The following is a 23,830-nucleotide window of genomic DNA, read 5'->3' as shown; positions in this document are numbered from 1 at the left end:
GAGACACAGCGAGACTCCGTCTCAAAAAAAAAAAAAAAAAAAAAAAAAAAGAAACAGGCTGGGCGCAGTAGCTCACGCCTGTAATCTCAGCACTTTGGGAGGTGGAGCCCGAGGCCTAGGCAGGTGGATCATTTGAGGTGAGGAGTTTGAGACGAGCTTGGCCAACATGGGGAAACCCCATCCCTACTAAAACTACAAAAAATTAGTCGGGTGTAGGGGTGCCTGTAATCCCAGCTACTTGGGAGGCTGAGGCAGGAGAATCACTTGAACCCGGAAGGCAGAGTCTTCAGTGAGCTGAGATGGTGCCACTGCACTCCAGCCTGGGCAACAAGAGCGAAACTCCATCTCAACAAAACAAAACAACAACAACAAAAAAACCGGCCGGGGACAGTGGCTCACGCCTGTAATCCCAGCACTTTGGGAGGTCAAGGCGGGAGGATCACCTGAGGTTGGGAGTTCGAGACCAGCCTGAGCAACATGCAGAAACCCTGTCTCTACTAAAACAAAATACAAAATTAGCCGGGCGTGGTGGCGCATGCCTGTAATCTCAGCTATTCGGGAGGCTGAGGCAGGAGAATCGTTTGAACCCGGGAGGTGGAGGTTGCAGTGAGCCAAGATCGTGACATTGCACTCCAGCCTGGGTGACAGGGCGAGACTCCTTTTCAAAAAAAAGTAAAAATAAAAATAAACTGAAACAGAAGGGTACAAATGGCAAAGGACAAGAACCGGAGGAGAGGGGCCTGACTGCCACCACATGATGGGGCGGGGCCAGCGGGGCCTTCTCCCCTGTGCCTCTCCACCCCTGCCAAGAGCCCACCTTGGCTGTGAGCCACTTCCATGGTCCACACGGAGCAAGTTAAGAGTCCAGCTCTCAGCCAGGCACGGTGGCTCACGCCTGCAACCCCAGCACTTTGGGAGGCCGAGGCAGGCGGATTGCCCGAGCTCAGGAGTTTGAGACCAGCCTGGGCAACACAGTGAAACTCTGTCTCGACCAAAATACAAAAAATCAGTCGGGCGTGGCGGCGTGCTCCTGTAATCCCAGGTATTCGGGAGGCTGAGGCAGGAGTATCACTTGAACCCGGGCGGTGGAGGTTGCAGTGAGCCGAGATCATACCACTGCACTTCAGCCAGGGCGACAGAGCGAGACTCTGTCTCAAAAAAAAAAAAAAAACCAGTCCAGCTCTCAGCTCCTCCTCATCCCAAGGTCTTTTTTGTCCCCAAAGCACATTTCCCAGTGGGTGTTTCCAGGGTTCCTGTGCTCCCCATCGGGCACAGGGGACTAAAAGCATCCAGGAGCCCTGCAGCCTCTTCCAGAAGCTCACAGAGAAGCAGAAGTGGGCACCTCTGCGGGGCACTGCCCCTCAGCCAGAGGTTCACATGTTCCGAGGATGGGTGCCGTGGCGCCTAAGGAGGACCCCGCACACCAGGGTGACTGCAAGCACGAGCTGTTTTTGTCACTTGGTGACCTGTGTGCAGGTGCTGGGGGGCGGCGGCGGGGGCGCTGGCTGACAAGGTGGGCCAACCCCGGCCCCATCATTCATTCCTCCAGCACATATTCTCTTAATACCTGCCCAGGACCTCAGAGAGGGCACACAGCCTGCAGAGCGCAAAGGGTAGGGCCCTCCTTCCCTGTCTCGTCCACTCCCCCAAAGTCCATTTCCTCCAGGCAGCCCTCCAAGGTCCTCCCTGCAGAAGCAGCAGTGCCGGGCATGGTGCCTGGGATACAGAGGTGGAAGGCATGGTGGAGCCCTCACCTCACTCCGCCTCCTCGGCCAGGGCACACAGGGCTGTGGCCACCTCGGGCCTGCCCAGGCCCACTTCCATGGCTTTCAGACCCTGCCTCCCTGGGGCCTGCTCCTGAGGCAGTGCTGGCTCCCTTTTGGTCTCTGAGGGCCTCTGAGCCACCATGAGAGGAGGAGGGAGGGGTCTCAGAAAAACGGACTGTGACCTGTGACCGTTAACAGGGTGCAGATGGACCTATCGCCAGGACAAACGGACAGGCTGGGAAGCCACAGGGCGGGGATACGCTTGGAGTGCACGCCGGACCCACACCCCCAGGCACACACTCTCCGCCACCTTCCTGGTCCTGCCCCCGCCAGGCTCCTCTGGGCACCCCAGGCTTGATGGAGTTGGCCCAGGGCACATGTCTGCAAAGACATGAGGAAGGAAGGAAAGTGGGAAGGGGAAGGAAACACTGACCCAGAGGCGCAGGCCCCTCCATGCCCGCGGCACATCGACTCTCCAGACGTGAGTCTCTGTGGGAACAGGAAGAGACTGCAGAAAGCCAGGAGTCGCACACTGCCCAACGACGGCAGCACTCCCAGGCTGGAGACACATGAGACAGCACGTCAACAGTGAGCCCCCGTCGGCCACGAGCTCCCAAGCAGCCCCAAGCCCAGAGCATGAGAACATTCCAGGCTTTCAGCGGGCTGTCTCCATCCCCAGAGCCCACAGCCCTAATCCCACTTCCAGCCACAGGCAAACTCCTACTCATCCTCCAAAGCCCAGCCCAGTAATTGTGTGCTTGGAAACACTTGCCCCACTCCCCTACAACTCCGAGTGACACCCGGGCCCACCCCACGTCACCCACTCCACTCCCTGCAACTCCCAGTGACAGCTGCCCTCTCTCCTGGACCCGGGCCCACCCCACGTCACCCCCTCCGCTTCTGTTTCCCGAGTCCCCTCAGCCTAGACCCACAGACATTGAGTCCAGATGGACCCAGAAAGGGCCTTGGAGGGCAACAGGACCAGCTCCTGGCTTTACAGAGAACACTGAAGTTCTGTGGAGTGTGTGTCCAGGCTCAGCCCACAGCTCCTCCCGAGTCCTCCCACAACCACTCCTTTCCTGAGGCCGGAAGCAAGGCAGGTCCCGGAACCCCGGCCTCCAGGCATGCAGCCTGTCATGGGACGGGAGGCGCTCTGTCCTTGCAGCCGTTCCCAAAAACTTCTCAGAGCCTAAGGAAGGGACAGCCCCGAAACAGCCAGTGCACATGGGGCTCCTCCAAGGGTCCCCGAGGACTCGGCTATTAGCAGAGGAGGAGGAAAGGTGACGTGAGAGGTCCCCATGAAGCTCAGGGACCCCCAGGATTGCCCTGACAGGCTCCTGGCTCCCTGGGACCCAGGTGTCTCCTTCTACCCAGTTTATTTCCTTTTCAGGTTTTTGCTTTTTGTTCTGCCAAAGATCACACCAACAGCGTACCCACTGCGTGGACGGCGTGAGGAACAAGCCACGGCCCTCGCACCCAGCGCTCCCCCCAAACCTGCCTGCTCCCCTCCAGGGGCTGCTCTGCAGAAGGGATTCTGAGGGTGGAGGAGGACAGCGTTTCCTCGTCAAAGTGAGGCCTGCTACGACACAGCCTGCACGTTTCCTGTCACACTCAGATGCCACGACCCCATTGTGCACAAGAGCTCACGGAGGTTCAGGAAGCAACAGGCTCAAGGGGGTAACGCCCAGCAGGTGGAGGCTGGAGCCTTCCTAGCGAGCTCTGCCCCACAGAAAGCCAAGCAAGATGCCTTCATTCCGGGCTGTGGTCTCCAGAGGGACAGAGGCCGGCCACTAGCACCAGCGCCTCAAGTCTGCAGTCCCTGGAGGAGATGGTAAAGCTGCAGAGGGCTCTGGGGGGGGGGGGGCACGGGGGGCGGCTCAGGCACCACAGGAGTTCCCGGAACCCCTCCCAGCTGGCACACTTGTCCCTGCTGACCCCAGCCCCAGCGAGCTGCTCTGCCTCTCCTGTCTCAGGCTCTGGGGGCAGGGACGGTGCTTCTCAGGGCCTCTGCCTCTCCCTAGAGGCAGACCACCAGCTCAGCCATCCCTCTCGAAAACAAAAAAACAGGCCCAGCGCAGCGGCTCACGCCTGTAATCCCAGCACTTTGGGAGGCTGAGGCAGGTGGATCACCTGAGGTCAGGAGTTCGAGACCAGCCTGGCCAACATGGTGAAACCCCATTTCTACTAAAAATACAAAAATGAGCCAAGCTTGGTAGCAGTCGCCTATAATCCCAGCTACTTGGGAGGCTGAGGCAGGAGAATCACTTGAATCCAGGAGGCGGAGGTTACAGGGAGCTAAGATGGAGCCACTGCACTCTTAAGAGCCTGGACGACAGAGCCAGATTCTGTTGCAAACAAAACAAAACAAAACCAAACAGAAAGGAAACACAAAAACAGGCTGGGCCAGCAGACCAGCATCCTCGTCCTCGTCCTCGGCACTACTGACCCCAGGCTAGATCCCTGTCTGCGGGGCTGTCCCTGGCTCTGAAGGGTGCTGAGCAGCGTCCCTGGCTCCGCCCTCTCTGTGCCTGCACCCCCAAACTGGCAACCGAAACATCTGCAGACATCTCCCAACATTCCCAGGGTGCAGAATTGCCCGTCGGGATCCGTCACTGCTCTACTGAAGACCTAAGCAAAGAATCCCAAAACATAAATACCAAAACCAGTCCCGACTGACATGGCCCACGCCTGGAGACAGGCTCTGGGCCCAAAAGCCAGGTTTTCAAAGCTGCCCAGGCGCTCGGGAAGTCAGGTGAGGACCTCAGAACCTTGGGAAAAGTCCCCGGAAAAAAAAAAAAAACAGAATCCAACCTCACCCATGAGGCTTCTCCTGGGGCTCTTCCGTATTTTCTGAGGTTTCTAAAACAAACATTTCCCCAGGGCAGAAAACAGACCTTCCAAAGTAAAGTGCCCAGACACCCACGGCAACACAGACAGGCCCCCAGGCCCTGGGAACACAGACAGGCCCTGGGAACCCGGCGCTTTGCCCATCGCCATCCACCTGGAGGAGAGCGGCCAGCGCAGTCCTGCCAGCATCTGCAAGAAGGCGGCTGCTCCAGAAACCCCAGGCCCCTTTCCTCTAATCCCCTCCACACAGGAACATCAAGAGCCACAGGGCAGCAGAGCCACCCACCCTGTGGTGGGAGCATGGGCTGGGGTCTCCTCCTCGAGGCCAGGGCAAAGCTACAACCCCCAGCCAAGAGGGTCCCAGCTCGCCAGGGCCCAGAGCCGCAGCTGGACTCGCAGGCTCCCCGGCGAGCGCTGAAAAAGAAATGGCCTCAGCACCACTGGTGGTTGTCACCACTGGGGTCGGGGAAGCCCAGGGACGCTGCTCAACGTCCTACAATGCGAAGAATGGCCCATCAGACGACAATCTGGCCCCCAATGTCCCTAGCGGCAACTGTCCCTCCAGCAAGCTCCATAGCTGCCACTCCAGGCCAGGCAGGTGGCCCCGCTGGTCCAACTGCCCATCTGCCACCTGCCGGTAATATCACCCCCAAGTCCTCATACGCCCCAGCCAGGCCTGGGAAACCAAAAGACAATACTGCTGGCTGTGGGGGTTCTCCCCCAGAGTCCGTTCCTTCCTGGACGCAGCTCACTGCGGATGAAAAGTCGTACCGAGGAGAGCACACACTGTCAGGTCTCTCAAGGCAGCACAGGTGGTCGGATGGCACCTTCACTACCCCACGGAAACTCGGTTGTCACCCAGCCACCAGGAGGCAGCGCAGGACGCGGCCAGTGGGAGTTCCTGACCCTCCTGCGAGGCCAGAGATGAAAACAAGCCACCCTCGAAAGCGAGGCGCCGTTCTTGGCCTCCTGCTCCCTTCTCACCTGACTCAGGGGCCTCAGAGTTTCCCAGGAGAGCTGGCAAGCCCTGCCAGATCAGTAGGCTCCTGGGGCTCAGCTGCCTACTGGGGGAGGGGAGGCTGTCACCGTCACCAGAGAGCCAGGCCTGCCTCAGGCCCATCCTTGGAAGGTTTCAAGTTCCCTCCTTCTGTTCCCAGCCCACAGAGTCTGGCAGCATAAACGGCTGAGGAGGCAGGCAGGGCCCCGGTCCACCCACATCCAGCCCAGCACCCCCAGTCACCAGCCACACGCACACAGGTGAGTGGCCTCCTGATGCTGGGCCTCAGTTTCCTCATCTGTAAACTGGGATGAGCCACTCCTACTGCTGTTTGGGAGTCACAGGCAGAGTCCGCCCAGTACTGATGTGGCAACGGCCGAGTCCAGAGGTAGGCACCCCAGAGCCCATGTGGGGGGCCGCATCTGAAGAGCCAGGAGGAGGAGGATCCCTGCCCAACCCGACTCTGCTGGAAGGCTCACGAGATACTGGGTGCATGGCGGGTGGGCTTCAGGGCTCCCCATGTACCTGGAGCTGCTCCCTGAGCGCCTCTACCTCAGGACCCCGCCCTCTACAGATGCAGTTCTGGAGTCGCCTGGAGCCCCAGCTGGGACGCCGTCAATGGCCCCACCCAGAACCACTGGCACTGGGCCGCCAGATCCTGAACCCGACTGCGGGATCCCTGAGGACAGGAGCTGTGTGCCCCGCACACACGTCTGCCACCCACTTGGCAGTATAGGACGGCCCCTTCCCCAGGCCCAGGACTGTTCTGCTGGGGCCTGAGTCGGCCTGTGGCGCAGCACCAGCATTCCCTCAACGCAGTGCCCTCAGCCTCTGTCTTCCTGGGTGAAGCATCATCTGGGAGGGCGTTCCTGCCAGAGCCATGAAGCCCTGGGCTGAGGCCCACCGTACCTCTGGAGAGCCCTCGGCTTTCCTGCAATCCTCCCCGTAAGGGTTCCCTCTCCTGGAAAACGTCGTCCTGCCTCTCAGTAGGGCACAGACACCGTGAGATGCCACAGGGAGAGCGGGGCAGTAGGCAGGGGCCTGGGCTCTGAGGTCAGATTGGAGGAAGGTGGGATCTAGCCCTGCCCACTCCACAGAGACAACCAAGGCCCTCCCCTGCCACCAGGCTGCAGCCAAGGCCCAGGCAGCAGACAGCGGCCACTGTGGGGAGAGTAACGCTCATTTACAACTCTCAAGGCCGGGATAGAACGTGCCCCTCTAGGCCGGGGCTGCACGTCCCTGCATCCCAGGGCTACACGGTGCCCGCTGTAAGGGCTGCTGAACCATCCCTCCAAGCCACCCTGGGCAGGTCCAGCCGGCTCTCAAATGGCTGCACAGCCCAGCACGGTGCTTTATGCCTGTCATCCCAGCACTTTGGGAGGCTGAGGAGAGAGGATTGCTTGAGTCCAGGAGCTCAAGACCAGCATGGGCAATAAAGTGAGACCCCGTCTTGGCAAAAATTTTACACATTAGTGAGGTGTGATGTCACATGCCTGTGGTCTCAGCTACTCAGGAGGCTGAGCCAGGTGGATCCCTTGAGTCGAGGTTGCAGTGAGCTGTGATCGTACTGCTGCACTCCAGCCTGGGCAATGAAGTGAGACCCTGTCTCAGAAATTAATTAAATAAAATGGTTGAGCACGTCCAGGGATAAGAGCCCAGGAGGAAACCCGAGTCCTTCAGGTATGTTGCTCAACGTCGCCAATGACCCACTGAGCCTGTGACCCAGGGCCCAGGAGCACCGGCCATCTTCCTGTTCCCGTCGCAGCTCCACCAAGCCTCCCCAACCCTGCCTGCCCTGGTGCCCTCATCAGATGCTCTCTCCTCCCAGAGGCCCTGGAGGCTCCAGACCTGCCCTGGTCAGGTGGTGGTATGGGCAAAACACGTTCCTTGATAAGCCCCCTTTTCCCCACCAGCAGCAAATAGCTCACAGGGTCACCATGCAGCACGTGCCCAGCACAGAGCATGGCGCCACAGGTGTTCCAGGGCTAGCTGAGGGCTTTTCACCTGAACCTCTGTCCACTCTCAATCCTGGGAGGCCAGCGTTCCTGTCTATCTCCTCTCTGGAGGCTGCTGCCCTGTCCACCCTGAAATCCCCTTGAGAGGACATGGCAAAGGCTAGATCACGCCAGCCTCTTCAAACCCCATAGAAAACTGGGCGTGTGTAAATGTGGAGGGTGGACATAGGACATGCATTCTCCCCTGGTGTTCTCAGAGGTCAGTCTGATGAGCATGTTACGGAGGAGGAAACAGAGGGTCAGAGGAGCCTCACGGCAAGGAAGATGGATCCTGCCTCTCTGCGGGGGAGGCAGCCTTCTACCAGACAGTAACAAAAAGCCCGACCACCCCACCAGAGATGGGAAAAGGAGTTCATTCTTACCAGCAGAAGGGAAATGCAGACACACCATGGTAAGAGGCAGGCAGCCACATTTTTCCCATAGGAACGTGAGGCAGACAGGAAGACTACATCACCCAAGGGACCCTCAAAAATAAGCCTTCGGGGCCGGGCGCGGTGGCTCACGCCTGTAATCCCAGCACTTTGGGAGGCCGAGGCAGGTGGATCACCTGAGGTCGGGAGTTCAAGACCAGCCTGACCAAAATGGAGAAACCCCGTCTCTACTAAAAATACAAAATTAGCCGGGTTGGTGGCACATGCCTGTAATCCCAGCTACTCGGGAGGCTGAGGCAGGAGAATTGCTTGAACCTGGGAGGCGGAGGTTGTGGTGAGCCAAGATCGTGCCATTGCACTCCAGCCTGGGCAAAAACAGCGAAACTCCATCTCAAAAAACTCAAATAAAATAAGCCTTTGGGAAACAAATGGGCCATTTGGGATGCACAGATATCAAAAGCCTGACTCGCGCCGGGTGCGGTGGTTCACACCTGTAACCCCAGCACTTTGGGAGGCCGAAGCAGGAGGACTGCTTGATGCCAGGAGTTTGAGACAAACCTGGACAACAGAGCGAGACCCTATCCCCACAAAAAAAATACAACAGTTTGCCAGGTGTGGTGGCACGCGCTGCCCATAATCCCAGCTACTCAGGAGGTTCAGGCAGGAGGACCCCTTGAGCCCAGGAGGTCAAGGCCTCAAAGAGCTGTGACCGCACCACTGCACTCCAGCCTGGACTACAGAGTGAGACCCTGTCTCTAAAAATAGGGTGAAAACGAGCATCGTGAGTCGGGTGTCACAGCCTCCGAGAAGCCTCTCCCACGCACTGCCTTCTTCACCAACTCCCAGCCCCCGCCAAAGCTGGCTGCGTGCTCCCAGGACATCACGACCCATGCTAAGGGATCTGTAGGCACATCTGTCGACAGGTCCCTAAGAGCACAGCCAGCATCGTACGCGGCTCTGAATCCCCCGCCTCAGGCACAGCAAAGATGCTGGGCGATGGGGAGCTGACAAGTGATTGCTTGCATCTGTCCACCTGCAAACAACCGCCCACAGGTGCAGGTGTCCTAAGCACACTTATCAGGGAAATCGGAAAAAAATGCTACCTTTTCTGGCCAAACAGGATAATAAACCTATTCTTAACTCCCAACGAAGATATTCCTATTTTGAAGGAAAAGGTTCTGAGCTGAGACTGTTTCATTGAGGTAAAAGTGAAAACAACGCTGGAAACTCACGCCCAGTGAGGAAATCTAGGATTAAAGAAGTCAGGGGCTGGGGGAAGCAGAGAGCCACTATCAAGGGACAGAGGTCACAGGGGAATCTGAATGACATCACACTCGATAACGCTCCCTCCACGCCTTTCCTTGCGATGTCCTTTTTCTCCAATCCAAATCCCACATCTCCTCCAAGAAACGCTGCCATGACGATGAAAACCACCATGACGCTGTGAGGTGGAGTCCACCAACGTCCTCGGCCCGACCAAAAGCATGGAATTCCTCGGAGCCCACTTAAGTAAGCTTTGACTTCCTCCCTGCCCAGTCATGCTGGACACAGGGCTCGACACACTCAGGAGACGATCCTCGGACCATCCTGACTCAACGACTGGAGACTGAGGCTGCCAGAGGCGCGGCCGGAGGAAACGTCTTGGAAATAAACAAGGGCAGCCACAAGCACATGGGGTCCGGGAAGCGGCGGGCGCGAATCAGCGGCAGGAGGAGTCCAGGGCCTGCCTAGTGCCGGCCGCGCCCTTCTCCCGAGCCCCCTCGTGCCAGGCCCGGTGCCCGGTACTCAACATGCGCTCGCACTCCGCCCTCTAGACAGCCCTGGTAGGACGCGTCCTCCGAGTTGACACTTCATACTCGTGAAGACGAAGGCTTACAGAGATCTAGTGCTTTGCACCGGGTCCCCGGGTGGGTGGTCCCGGTCCCGACTGGGCAAACCGTCGCCCGCGAACGTGTGGGGAGGGGACTGGGCCGAGAAGGGGGACCCCGGGCGGGACCGGAGGTGGGCTCCAGACCCGGGTAGGGGAGCCGAGCCCAAGGCGAGCAGGCGGGCGGGAGTTACCTGCTGCGGGGGGCGCCTCTCCGCCGTCACCGGGCGCGCCGGGGACCCGGGCCCCGCGGTGCCGGAAGTGGCAGTAGGGCCGCCGGCAGGGCCCCCCGGGCGCCCCAGACCAATAGGGGCAGTCAATGGCCCGGAAGAAGCCAGTGGAGCGTAGCATGGTCCGTCCCGCGGCGGGGCCCCGGCCCGGAGCCGCCCGGGCCCCCGGGCCCCCTCACTGGCGCCGCGGTCGCCGCCGCCCGCGCCTCACGGACCCCGCCGCCGCCATCTTGCTCCGAGGCCCCCGGAGGCCCTCGGGACGCCGCCGCAAGGGACCCCGGGAGGGGCTGCCCGCAGCGCGCCTGCTCAGAAACGCCGGCTCCCGCGCGATCGAGGCTGGTGGCGGACCCCTGGGCCGGGACAGACGGCCGCGGGAGGAAATAAGGACGGCGGGGGCTGCCCTGCCTGCGGTCTCCGGGAGCCTCGCCAGCGCCGCCGCCCGGCCTTTGGCGGCTGTACCGGCGCCATCTTGAGCCCCAGGCCCCTGAGGCGCCAGGGCTGTCCACGGCGCGCCTGACCAAAAAAAGCCCCACGGGGCCCGCTATGACTCATTTGCATATTATTTCCATTCGTTAGCATATCACCTTAAAGCGCCCTCTGCTGGATGAGGAAAGTTCTGCGGGGAGGTGGCCTTAAACCTGGACCAGGTGAAACCCACGGGTGAATTACTCCGTTCACAACTTCCCTCGCCCTGGTATACAGCTAGCTCTCAGGAAGCGCCTTAATTTCCCCAACCTCGACTCTTATCATCAGTCTGATGACCAGGTCCACATTCACTTATTTGTTCAACAAATATTGAGCGCCTACTGTGTACCAGGCTAGATGGTGCATTTTAACAGACAAACGAGGAACAAGGCTGGGATGGGGTAACTCTGTAGTCTGGTGGGGTAGGCCCACATCTTAATGGGAAGTTTAATCTGGTGCATTTTGGTGAGATTGTAAAATAGTGCGACTGCTATGTAAAACAAAAAACCCAAAAAGTTTGTTTTTAAGAGACAGGGTCTTGCTCTGTCACCCAGGATGGAGTGCAGTGGTGCGATCACAGCCCACTGCAGCCTCGACTTCCCAGGCTCAGGTGATTCTCCCACCTCAGCCTCCCGAGTAGCTGGAACCACAGGTGTGCACCATCATGCCTAGCTAATTTTTTGTATTTTGTGTAGAGATGGAAGAAGTTAAACAGAGTTACCCTATGAGCAACTCTATTCCTGGGTATACACCCAAAAAGAATAGAAAGCAAAGTCTTAGGCCGGGCACAGTGGCTCATGTCTGTAATCCCAACACTCTGGGAGGCTGAGGCGGGTGGATCACTTGAGCCCAGGATTTCAAAACCAGCTTGGCCAACATGGCAAAACCCTGTCCCACTAAAAGTACGAAAATTACCCGGGCGCGATGGCTCATGCCTGTAATCCCAGCACTTTGGGAGACTGAGGAGGGAAGATCACCCAAGGTCAGGAGTTTGAGACCAGCCTGGCCAAGATGGCAAAACCCTGCCTCTACTAAAAATACAAAATTAGCTGGGCATGGTGGCGGGCACCTGTAGTCCCAACTACTTGGGAGGCTGAGGCAGGAGAATCACTTGAACCTGGGAGGCGGAGGTTGCAGTGAACCGATATTGCACCACTGCACTCCAGCCTGGGCGACAGAGTAAGACTCTGTCTCAATTAATAATAATAATACAAAGGTTAAGATGGCAAATTTTATGTTATGTGCATGTGATTTTACAATTACAAATAAATGACAGGGTGCAATGATGGGGCGATGTGAGTTGGGGTGGGTCATGAGCGACTCTGCAGAGGACTTTATCTAATCTCAAAGCTGTGCCATCACGGGCAGTGGAAGGGCAGACTCCTTGTCATGGCTCCTGATGATGTGGGGGAAATGAAGTCTCATTTATGCAATTGCTCCATCCGTGCCAGCTGGTCTTGGTCATTCATTCAGCAAATAATTACTGAGCACCTACTGTGTGCCACACAATGCTGGAAACATTCTTAAGCAGAGAACCCCACCCTGGTGGAGGTGGTGGTGTAGGCAGGGAGGCAGACAGTGAACACAGGGATAAGTCAGTCAGACAGCCTGAAACGAGGTGGAAAGTGCTTTGGGAACAGAAACAGGAGAAGAGCCTGGGCTGGGGACAGGCAGGGCTGGTCTGGGTGGTTCTATGGGGAAGGCGGGATTTGTGCGGTTTTAAAGAAAATTAGGGACCGGGCATGGTGGCTCTCGCCTGTAATCCCAGCACTTTGGGAGGCCAAGGCAGGCAGATCACTTGAGGTCAGGAGTTCGAGACCAGCCTGGCCAACATGGTGAAACCTCCGTCTCTACTAAAAATACAAAAATTAGCTGGGCGTGGTGGCGCACGCCTGTAATTCCAACTGCTTGGGAGGCTGAGGCTGGAGAATCCCTTGAACCTGGGAGGTGGAGGTTGCAGTGAGCCAAGATTGCACCACTGCACTCCAGCCTGTGACAGAGCGAGACTGTATCTCAAAAAAATAAAAAAAAATAGATAAATAAAAGATGAGGGAGCTAGGCCGGGCGCGGTGGCTCAAGCCTGTAATCCCAGCACTTTGGGAGGCCGAGACGGGCGGATCACAAGGTCGGGAGATCGAGACCATCCTGGCTAACATGGTGAAACCCTGTCTCTACTAAAAAAAATACAAAAAACTAGCCGGGCGAGGTGGCGGGCGCCTGTAGTCCCAGCTACTGGGGAGGCTGAGGCAGGAGAATGGCGGGAACCCGGGAGGTGGAGCTTGCAGTGAGCTGAGATCCGGCCACTGCACTCCAGCCTGGGCGGCAGAGCGAGACTCCGTCTCAAAAAAAAAAAAAAAAAAAAAAAAAGATGAGGGAGCTAAGCAGGTTTCTGGAGGAAGGGCATTCCAGGCAGAGGGCACAGCCCTTGCAAAGGCCATGCGGCAGGACTGTGTCTGGTGTGTTGGAGGAGCGGTGAGGAGGCCGGTGTGGCTGGAGCAGAGTAAGGAGGGGGAGAGAGGGAGGAGGGAAGGGCAGAGAGGACGGGGCAGGTCGTGCAGAACCCTATGGGCTTCAGGGAGGACTTGGGCTTTGACCGTGAGGGGAGTGGGAGCCATGGAGGGTTGCCGGCAAAGGAGGAACCAGACTTGCCCCAGGTGCTCACAGACGCCCTCTGGTGGCGATGAGGAGGACAAACCGTGAGGGAACCAGGTGACCAGGGCGAGGGTGATTGCACTGGTTCAGGTGAGTCGTAGCGAGACTAGACCGTCAGGGTGGAGGCCCTTACAGCAAGGAAAGGTGGCCGGATTCTGGATCTATTTTGAAGGTAGAGCCCAGGGAGTTTTCAGATGGGCCAGATGTGGGTGGTGAGACACACAGTCCTTGGGGAGTCACCCTGGACTCAAAGGATTTTGACCTTGCAGGATGGCACTGCCCTCAACTGAGGGGGCGTGGCAAGGGCAGCCTGCGGGCGGGAGGGATGCCCAGGAGGGTCGGGGTCCCAAAGGCACCAAAAGGATGGCGCTGTTTCCGTGCACATGTGTGTGTTGTGGGTGGGGTGCTGTAATTTAAAAGCCTAATGCAAGTATGTCCGTCAGAGATTGAGGGGTGAGGCTGCGAGTGTAGACACCACATTCTAGACATTTTGCTTCAGAAGGGCAGAATACCAGGCAGGTGATTTGTGTAATTCCTTTTGGCCAGGAAAGAGTTAGGTGCTGGAGGCAAGTGGTAGAAAAGAAAGAACTTTATTGACCAACAGGTCAGGGCTCTTGGGCGAGGTTCACCGGTCCTCTAAGTGGGGCCAGAGAAGTCGAGCCGGCGCTCTCCGGCGAGGTTCCTCGGTCCACAAGCAATGGGGCCGGGGAAGTTCGCACCGGTGCCTGCCGGCCTCGACTTTTATGTCCTCGGCTTGGAAATGGGAGGGCAGTGGGTGGGATAAGGGCGTGCCAGGGACGTCTCCATAGTAAGTTTCTGTTTCCTCAAATTGTCCTCACCTCACGCCTGCTCCATTGGTCTGCTTTTTTCCCGGCGCGGGCTGCATTTTCCCACGTGCGGGTAAGTTGGATGAAGAACCTGGAAGTAGTAGGGACTGCATCTTTTCTATTCTCCTTCCTCCATCTTGTCCTTTTCCCCTTCACCCAGACAGTCCAACCTCTTATTGATTATAACAATCTGGAGCACCGTTGTCCGGCTGGCTGCTTCCTGCTGTTAAGGGGCGTAGTTAGGGTCTGAGGTTGGCAGTTGGGTGTAGGGATGCAGGAGCATTTGATTGAAGGTGACTCGGGTGATTTCTTGGATCCTGGCTCGGAGAAATTTTATTAGAATGGGAGCAAGACATAAGACAGAGGATTAGTATGGGGATTAGGAATGGAAGCATCTGCTGTACTACAGGTAGCAGCCATACTGGTGGTCCGGGGGTTAAGGGGGCGTTAAATTTCTGAAGCTCCTTTTTTTTTTTTTTTTTTTTTTTGAGAGGGAGTCTCGCTGTGTCTCCCAGGCTGGAGTGTAGTGGCGTGATCTCGGCTCACTGCAAGCTCCGCCTCCCGGGTTCATGCCATTCTCCCGCCTCAGCCTCCCGAGTAGCTGAGACTACAGGCGCCCGCCACCACGCCCGGCTAGTTTTTTTTTTTGTATTTTTAGTAGAGACGGGGTTTCACCGTGTTAGCCAGGATAGTCTCGATCTCCTGACCTCGTGATCCACCCGCCTCGGCCTCCCAAAGTGCTAGGATTACAGGCTTGAGCCACTGCGCCCGGCCCTGAAGCTCCTTTTTGATTTTGTTTAATGTTTGGACATTGGTGTCAACTAGGCCTGATTCATTTATGTAGTAGCAACACTCCTCCCCTAGGAAGAGGCACGTTCCTCCTTTTTCAGCTGTAAGAAGATCTAATGCCCGCCTATTTTGTGCTGCCACTTGAGCTATTGATATAATTTGGCACTGCAAGGAGGCCAGGCTTTCGGCTAAAGCTTCTATGGCTTCCTGGAGCTGGGTAGAGAGGGTCCGCGTGGACTGGACTGAGTGGGCAAGCACCCCTGTCCCTAGTCCAGAGGCTATTAAGGAGGATGCTAAAGAAACCCCAGCCGGGCGCGGTGGCTCACACCTGTAATCCCAGCACTTTGGGAGGCCGAGACGGGCAGGTCACGAGGTCAGGAGATCGAGACCATCCTGGCTAACACGGTCTCTACTAAAAATACAAAAAACCAGCTGGGTGAGGTGGCGGGCACCTGTAGTCCTAGCTACACGGGAGGCTGAGGCAGGAGAATGGCGTGAACCCGGGAGGCGGAGCTTGCAGTGAGCTGAGATCGTGCCACTGCACTCCAGCCTGGGCGACAGAGCGAGACTCTGTCTAAAAAAAAAAAAAAAAAAAAAAAAAAAGAAACCCCAATGACCATGGGAAGAAAAATAGCCTGCTTTTGGATTTTATTGTTGGAGGTGGTAAGTTGTGAAGTCAGTTCGAATACTTCTCCTTTGGTATATAGGGTTAGGCTAGGAACTAAAGACACCGGGATGCAAAGGAATTGGCTGATGGATGTATGGTTAAGAATTTTAGAGAGGGTTTGATTACACCAAAAATAACCTCCAACAGGAGCTGTCTGGGTCCTATTGGGCAATTGGGTGTAATTACACCAGGAGGAGTTTGGGGCAGAGTAGCAGAAAGGATTGGATTTTCTGGGTTTTGGTATATTGGGACTTGGAGTAGGGACGGTTTTTGGGGGGTGCCAGTAGAGTCCGTTGTAGCCTTGGAAGCAGTGGATAAGGGAACTGCCACTAAGGGGGCTCTTTCAAGAGCCACACAGAGGAAGCAGTGGGAAAGATTTGTTATGTTAGCTGTTTGTGTTAGGTTTATCCCTTGACGGACAAGTTTTAACCATGAGAATGGGTCTTTTTTATTAGGGGGATTTAACTGCTCTTGTAGGTTTTGTTCCTGTGATTTTACAACTGAGGTTAAATTTTGTAGGACTTGTATATTTTTGGGGAGGGATTTTTGCTGCACAAGTGTCCTTTTTATTAGGAGGATGGCAGTGGGATATGAGTCCCAAACACTGTTTCCGTAAAGTCCTCCTTTTACGCCGTCCGCCCATCGGGAGTCCCAGGGGTCTTTTATGTTTAGATGATATTTAAGGGGGTCACTTTTTCCATCTTAAGTGAAGAGATATTTGCTGCTTAACTTTCTGTCATGTGTATTTATCTAGCATTGAATAGTGTATTTTACAATATTTGTATGGGCAACCCAGATTGGTTTGTTGCCAATAGTTGTTACAATTGTATTCTGTCTGGTCATGTAGGAAGCAGATGGATGGTTGAGCCCATCTATCAGCGATGGAAGTTAGGGAGAAATTTATGGAAAGAGCAGATTGACAGCCTTGAGGTGAACAGTCTGCAGTGCCTTGCAGAACTGTATGTTGCTTGTTGTTGGAGGACCAAGTTTCAGTTATGGAGAATCTCCATATAAAGGTTGGGTTATGGCCGGGCGCGGTGGCTCAAGCCTGTAATCCCAGCACTTTGGGAGGCTGAGGCGGGCGGATCACAAGGTCAGGAGATCGAGACCACAGTGAAACCCCGTCTCTACTAAAAATACAAAAAATTAGCCGGGCGCGGTGGCGGGCGCCTGTAGTCCCAGCTACTCAGGAGGCTGAGGCAGGAGAATGGCGGGAACCCGGGAGGCGGAGCTTGCAGTGAGCCGAGATCGCGCCACTGCACTCCAGCCTGGGCAACAGCGTGAGACTCCGTCTCAAAAAAAAAAAAAAAAAAAAAAAAAAAGGTTGGGTTAGTAATTGCTGTTGGAATGTAGAAGGATAGTAATAAAAGTGAATAAGAAGACTTCATCTTCTGAGTAAGCGTAGAACGCGCCTTGCCACTGGAGGTGTTCTACAAAGGTGAGTAGGCGAGAGAACCAGTGTTGGGCTGGGGTCTGGGGGCAAATAGAGATCTGGGGTGATGTGTTGAAACTCTGCCAGATTTGTGTACAGTATGGTGAGGAATCGGGATGGTCATAAAAGGCCTGGAAACGTATTAGGGAAGTTTGGTGAGCTTGAGGCGGGTGGGGTGAGTTTAGTTGATTCCCACTTGTCGCCTTCTGGGGGGCCCCTCTTCAGTTGTGATATGTGGACCCAGTGTGTGAGGCCTAATAGCTTGGCTGCTGTGTGTGTGGATAGGACAGTATATGGGCCTTTCCACCTGGGCTGGAGGTCTTTGGCCTGGATGTTCTTTAAGTATACTTGATCACCTGGGCTGAGAAAGGTGTGTGGATTATAAGTGCCCATCGGAGGCGGGTGTGCTAGTTCTGCATGCTGTCTTAGTAGTTGTCTCAAAAGAGTTGAGTATGGAAGGTAATTTGCCAGCGGAGAAGAAAGGGTAGGCAGCTGTTGTAAGGTGTGGGGTCGGCCGTAAACTAGTTCGAATGGACTGAGGCCTGTTGGACTTCGCGAGGCGGCCCGCAGCCGGGTTAAGGCTAGAGGCAGGAGGGTTACCCAGGACTGTCGAGTCTCGAGTGAGAGTTTGGTGAGTTGTTGTTTGATTGGTCCGCTGGCTTTTTCTACTTTACCTGAGGACTGGGGTCTATAAGGGATGTGGAGTTTCCAGGTGCTGTGGAGGAGGGCTGCCACCTGTTGGACTACCTTGGAGACGAAGGCTGGGCCGTTGTCAGACTGGAGGGTGAGTGGGAGGCCCAACCTAGGAATAATGTGTTCAGTGAGTATGGAGGCCCCTATATTGGCAATCTCTCCTGTGGATAGGCCTCTATCCATCCTGAAAAGGTATCAACGAGGGTTAAGAGATATTTGAATATTTTATGTTTTGGCATGTGGGTAAAATCAATTTGCCAATCTTCGCCTGGTTGGTGTCCTCTGAGTTGGTGATTTGGGTGGGAGTTGCGTAATGTGCCTTGAGGATTTGACTTGAGGCATGTGGAGCGCTGTTGGTTGATTATAATTAGGTGTTTCATGAGTGTAGGGCAGTGGATAAGGGGGCTTAGAAGGTTATATAGAGCTCTGGGTCCTATGTGTAAGGAATTATGTATGTCTCTTAAGACGGTGTGGAGTTGTGTTTTAGGAATAACTAATTTATTATTGAGGTAAATCCAATTGTCTGTGGCTAGTCTGGCTGTTGAGTCTTGTAATAGTTTGGTTTTTTCTTCCTGGGTGTAATTAGGGGTATATTAGGGAGAAAGAAAACAAACAGAAGGAAGTGTAGGGGTGGAGAATCCGGCAGCTGATTTGGCAGTGGTGTCAGCAAAATTGTTGCCAGCTGCCACCGGGTGAGATGGAATCTGATGACCTTTACAGTGTATGATGGCTGCTTTGGAAGGTGCTGATAAAGCGTCTAGCAGTTTAAGTATTTGCTTTTTGTTGATTATGGGGGTACCACAGGTGGTTAGGAACCCTCTTTCTTTCCAGATGACAGAATGGGTGTGTGCAATTAAGAAGGCATACTTAGAATCTGTGTATATGTTTACTGTTTTTCCTCTAGATAGGAGGAGAGCCCTAGTTAGTGCGATAAGCTCCGCCTGCTGTGATGTTGTTCCTTGTGGTAAAGGCTTAGCTTCTAGAACAGTGGATGATGTAACTACCACGTATCCTGCCTGTCTGTTTCCTTGAGAATTTATAAAGGAACTGCCATCCACAAATAGGGTTAACTGTGGGCTCTCCAAGGGTTGGTCATGTAAATGCAAGTGACTAGGTGATTGGGCCTCTAAAAGTTCTGGACAGGAGTGTTCAGTATGGGGTTGTTTGAGAGGGTTGGGGAGTAAGGTTGCTGGATTTAGAGAGGAGCAGACTCCTAGGGCAATGGTAGAGTCTTCTATGAACAAGAGGTGGAAAAGTTGAAGCCTGGACGGGGTTAGGTGGCTGATACTTTTGTGGGCAATAAGGTCTTTTTTTTTTTTTTTTGAGACAGAGTCTCTCTCTGTCTCCAGGCTGGAGTGCAGTGGCCTGATCTTGGCTCACTGCAAGCTCTACCTCCCAGGTTCAAGCGATTCTCCTGCCTCAGCCTCCGGAGTAGCTGAGGTTACAGGTGTGCACCACCACGCCCAGCTAATTTTTGTGTTTTTAGTAGAGATGGGGTTTCACCATCTTGGCCAGGCTGGTCTCGAACTCCTGACCTCGTGATCCACCCGCCTCGGCCTCCCAAAGTACTGGGATTACAGGCGTGAGCCACTGCGCCCGGCCGGGCAATAAGGTCTTGAAGGCGGTGGGTAGAGAAGACTGTCAGGCTGCAGCCTCTGATGAGTTTCCTCGCTTCCTGCGTTAGACAGGCTGCTGCTGCTAGGGCCCAAAGGCAGGGCTGCCACCCTTGTACAGTGGGATCTAATTGTTTGGATAGATATGCCACAGGACGGTATGTGGTGCCTACAGGTTGGACTAAAAGGCCAATAGCAACTTTTTGTCTTTCATCTGTGAAAAGCTGGAAGGGGCGTTGGAAGTCTGGGAGTGAGAGAGTAGGATGTGAGAGAAGGCAGTTTTTTAGGTGAGTGAAATGTTTATAGATTAACTTTGGGTTAGACAAAGGTCCTTGGGGAGTCTCCTTGACAGCTGCATATAAAGGTTTAGCCAAGATTCCGAAATTAGGAATCCAGTGTCTGAAAAACCCTACGAGGCCTAGGAAGGATTGGATTTCTTTAGTTTCTTGGGAAGGAGAAAGATTTTGTATTAGAGTTAAACGGTCTGCGGTGAGCGAGCGCGTTGTGGGAGTGATTTCAATGCCTAAATATATGACACATTGTTGTGAGAGTTGAGCTTGTGTTTGGATACTCGGTAACCTCTGGATCCTAGAGGATTAAGGAGGATTGCAGTGTCTAAAAGAGAGTCCTGTCTCATGGGACTACAGAGTAAAAGGTCATCTACATATTGGAGAATTTTACTATCTGTAAGAGGACAGGAGGCCAAGTCTTTTGCAAGGGTTTGCCCAAAGAAATGGGGGCTATCTCGGAACCCTTGGGGAAGCACTGTCCATGTCAGTTGGGTGGAGGCATGGGTGTCTGGGTCTTCCCATGTAAAGGCAAAGAGACACTGACAGTCTGGGTGTAAGGGAATAGAGAAAAATGCATCTTTTAGATCTAGTACAGTAAAGTGTGTTGTGTTAGATGGGATGAGAGGGAAGGGTATAGGGATTGTGAACTATGGATGGGTGGGGCAAACAGCCTCACTGATAAGACGAAGATCTTGCACTAACCGAAAAGTCCCATCTGCCTTCTTTACGGGTAGGATTGGGGTGTTACAGGGAGAATGAGTGGGGATGAGGATGTGTTGGCTGAGTAACCTAGTAATGATTGATTTTAGTCCTCGTAAGTGTTGTGGAGAGAGAGAACTGTGGGCGGGCTGGAAACTGAGATGGGTTTTGAAGTTTTAAGAGTATTGGTGGATGATGGTCCGCCACGACAGGAGTGGAAGTGTCCCACACTTGGGGGTCTATAGGAATGGGGAAATTAGGGAAAGGGTTAGTGGGGTTGTTGGAGTCATTTGAGTTAGTTAATACTAGAAGTAGATGGCAGGTGGGGTGGGGGGAGCTAGTAGGAAGGGAGATACAGGCTTTCAGTTGACTTAGGATATTTCGGCCTGGTAGAGGAGTGGGGCATGAGGGGATAATGAGGAACGAGTGTGCAAAATAGTTATTGGCCAGGCAGCAATTAAGAGGTGGTGTTCTAAGAGGACTAGACGGAGTGGCTCCAACTCCTATAACTGAAATATGAGATGGGTGACTAGGTCCACTAAATGATGGCAAAACAGAGTGGGTAGCCCCCATATCCACAAGAAAAGAAACTGGCTTACCCGCTACCTGAAGTTACCCGAGGCTCGGGCGAGGGTGATGGGGGTCCCCGAGTCCAGGCGCTTTCAGTCGTCGTCTAGGTGTAAGAGCTGGAAGGAGCTCCCAGGGTCCTGAGAAGGGACACCACGTTGAGACGCTATGCCCGTTTTCAGGGTGGGGCAATCTGACTTCCAATGCCCTTCTTCTTGGCAAGCCGGGCAGGGTGTGGATGGCGGACGAGGATTGGGACAGTGACTTGCCCAATGTCTGCGTTTGCCACACTTAAAACACGGTTGTGTTGGACCTGAAAGTTGGGCCTGTGGGCATTTGTCAGCCCAATGACCTGGGGTGCCGCACTTATAACAGGCCCCCTTTGTTGCCTTAGTAGGCTTACCTCCCGGCCTGGGATTGAGATTAGGTTGCAGGGCTGCCGCTAGTGCTTGGGCATTGAGGGCTGCCTTCTGTTTGGCCCCATTTTGTCTCTGGGCCTCAGCTGTCTCTTCTCACGAATTAAAAACTTTAAAAGCTAGCTTGACTAAATCTTGGATGGGGGTCTGAGGACCATCTGTGGCTTTTTGGAGTATTTTCCAAATATCTGGGACTGATTGTGAAATAAAATAAGATGCCAAGGTAGTGGCCCCTGCTGGGGAGGCTGGGTCTAATCGGGTATACTGGGTTAAAGCCTGTTAGCCTATTTAAGAATGTGGCCGGATTTTCATCTGGACCTTGAATAATGTCTTTTAATTTATTAAAATTAACTATTTTATTTGAGGCCGCCTGCATACCTGCCAGGAGGCATTGGGTCATGATGTCTCGCCTTCGGCGACCCGGCTGGCCTACTTGGTAGTCCCATTCTGGCTCAATAGATGGGACTGCTTGTTTGTTTCCCTACTGGAACAGCAGCATCCGTTAAGTGTAACTGATCTGCATGCTGCCTGGCTGCCCCTAGGATGCACTCTCGCTCCTCAGGGTTTAGAGTAGAGGTAAGAATGACATGGAGGTTGTGCCAGGTTAGATTGTAGGCCTGGCACAGGTACCTGAATTCTTCGGTATAAACCGTAGGGTTGGCAGAGAAGTCTCCTAAGCGTTTTTCAATCTTGGAAAGATCTGCTAGTGAGAAAGGGACATGGACCCTGACTACACCTTCTGCACCGGCCACCTCGAGTAGCGGGGGCAGGACCGTAGGGGGTTGAGGGGTAGGAGTGGGGGAAGGAGCAGGCCCTTAACAATTTTTGGAACGGGTATGAGAGGATATGGGTGAATCAAGGTGGCGAGAGGGAGGTGCCGAGGGGGCGGGGAAAGGGGCGGCAGGTGGAGCCAAGGTAGAGGTGGAAGTGGAAGGGGGCGGAGTATAGGGTGGAAGAGGAGGGGAGGCGGCTGCTGGAGGTCTGAAATGGGAGTTTCTGAGATCCTCGGGCAGGTAGGACAGGAAGGATGACTCCTCTTTGTCCCACCCCACGGGGACCCCAGCCCTGGCCAACATAACTTGGGCCAAGGAGCACTGACTACATAAGTCTGGTCGAGAGCGTAAATCCCAAAATCCTTGTATATAATTTATTTCAGACCACTTGCCTAGGCGCCGGCAAAAATTGCCGAGGTCGATTAAAATATTACGATCTATAGGGTGCCTTCAGGCGGCCATTGGGACTGATTGTCTAGTTTACATTGCGGCCACGCCACAGCGGAGAGGAAAATTAGTCGCTTTCACTTTAGATCCTGCTCTAATTGTAGGTTTTTTAGGTTGCCTAATAAACACCCTAAAGGGGTGTCTCGCGGAATTTTGGGCTGGGGATTACCCATTGCCTTTCTTTGGCTAATGGAAACCGGGCTCTGGCTGACTCCAAAGCGTCCTTTGGAATCACTAGAGACCGGCGGCTCGTGGAGCCGTAAGTGGATGGGAGACTTCCGAGCAGACGTCTCTGTCACAGAAGGCTTCCTATGGGTCACCTGGTGACCCCAAAAGTGGCCTTGGGCCTGCGCAGGACTTCTTGGCCAAGGAGTGGGAAAGAAAGACAAAGGGCACTTACCCCAGGAGATTCTGGAGGAATGGATTGGTAGAAAGCGGTTCTTTGGGTCCTGGTCCGTCCGCAGCGTGGAAGGAGGAGGCTCCCCGGACCTTGGGGGACCTTGAGGAGGGGTCTCCTCCCGGGTTTCGGCACCACCTGATTTATCTAATTCCTTTTGGCCAGGAAAGAGGCGCTGGAGGCAAGTGGTAGGAAAGAAAGAACTTTATTGACCAACAGGTCAGGGCTCCTGGGCGAGGTTCAACCGGTCCTCTAAGCGGGGCCAGGGAAGTCGCGCCGGCGCTCTCCGGCGAGGTTCCTCGGTCCACAAGCAATGGGGCCGGGGAAGTTCGCGCCGACGCCTGCCGGCGGCGACTTTTATGTCCTGGGCGTGGAAATGGGCGGGCAGTGGGTGGGATAAGGGCGTGTCAGGGGCGTCTCCGTAGTAAGTTTAGGTTTCCTCAGATGACGTCACGTCGCGCCTGCTCAGTTCGTCTGCTTTTTTCCCGGGCGCGGGCTGCATTTTCCCGCGCGCGGGTAACTTGGATGATGAAGAACCCGGAAGTAGTAGGGGCTGCGTCTTTTCTGTTCACCTCCCTCCATCTTGTCCTTTTCCCCTTCACCCAGACAGCAGGAGCTGGAGGGGCGCGAGAGTCCCGGGGGTAATGTTTGTGGGGCGTCCGGTAGAATGGGAGGATGGGCGGGGTAGGATTGGGGGTGCACGAGAGAGGCTGCCCTCGAGTAAAGCCGAGAATTCGCCGCCCAGGTTGGGGAGGAGTCTGGCGTGAGCCGGCGCCGACCACCCCCTTCCCCGGGCAGGCTGCAGGCCAAGCCCCCGGGCTCAGCAGGTGTGTAGGAGGGGCCTGCCCTGCCCCACCCCGGCCCCGCCGGCCTCCAGGCTCTAGGGAGCGCTGGAGTCCGGAGTGGTTTTTCCTGGGGAGGGCTTCAAAGCTCTCACCGCCCCCTCTTCCCAGTTCCCACTAGGGGAGCTGGCATACAGTAGGCGCTCAATGCAGGAGCACGGGAGCCTG

The 23,830-nt window shown here is 55.1% G+C and overlaps 2 protein-coding genes and 1 long non-coding RNA gene across 4 annotated transcripts in view; 1 reads left to right on the top strand and 2 right to left on the bottom strand.

The window, feature by feature from the left end:
• The window catches only part of REXO1 (RNA exonuclease 1 homolog), a 32,489-nt gene extending 22,150 nt beyond the window's left edge, over window positions 1-10,339 (bottom strand). The window contains exon 1 of the mRNA XM_050770052.1: window positions 10,058-10,339. Within this exon, the coding sequence (XP_050626009.1) occupies window positions 10,058-10,214 (157 nt within the window). The 5' untranslated portion in view covers window positions 10,215-10,339. The remainder of the gene's footprint in view (window positions 1-10,057) is intronic.
• The window catches only part of ADAT3 (adenosine deaminase tRNA specific 3), an 87,911-nt gene that overhangs the window by 1,837 nt on the left and 62,244 nt on the right, over window positions 1-23,830 (top strand). The gene's annotated exons all lie outside the window — the stretch shown is intronic.
• On the bottom strand, window positions 13,780-23,296 carry LOC126942904 (uncharacterized). 2 transcript variants are annotated; one of them, XR_007721624.1, is made up of 4 exons: window positions 22,824-23,295; window positions 20,820-20,927; window positions 14,208-14,354; window positions 13,780-14,128 (listed from the first exon to the last, which is right to left on the bottom strand). It is a non-coding gene; the product is annotated as an uncharacterized LOC126942904 (long non-coding RNA). The 2 variants fall into 2 exon arrangements; XR_007721623.1 differs by having other exon boundaries at window positions 13,783-14,354; window positions 22,824-23,296.

Source organism: Macaca thibetana, chromosome 19, assembly GCF_024542745.1.
Source record: "Macaca thibetana thibetana isolate TM-01 chromosome 19, ASM2454274v1, whole genome shotgun sequence".
Classification (NCBI taxonomy): Eukaryota; Metazoa; Chordata; class Mammalia; order Primates; family Cercopithecidae; genus Macaca; species Macaca thibetana.
Note: the sequence above shows the minus strand (reverse complement) of the source record. Positions and strands in the feature narration are given on the sequence as shown.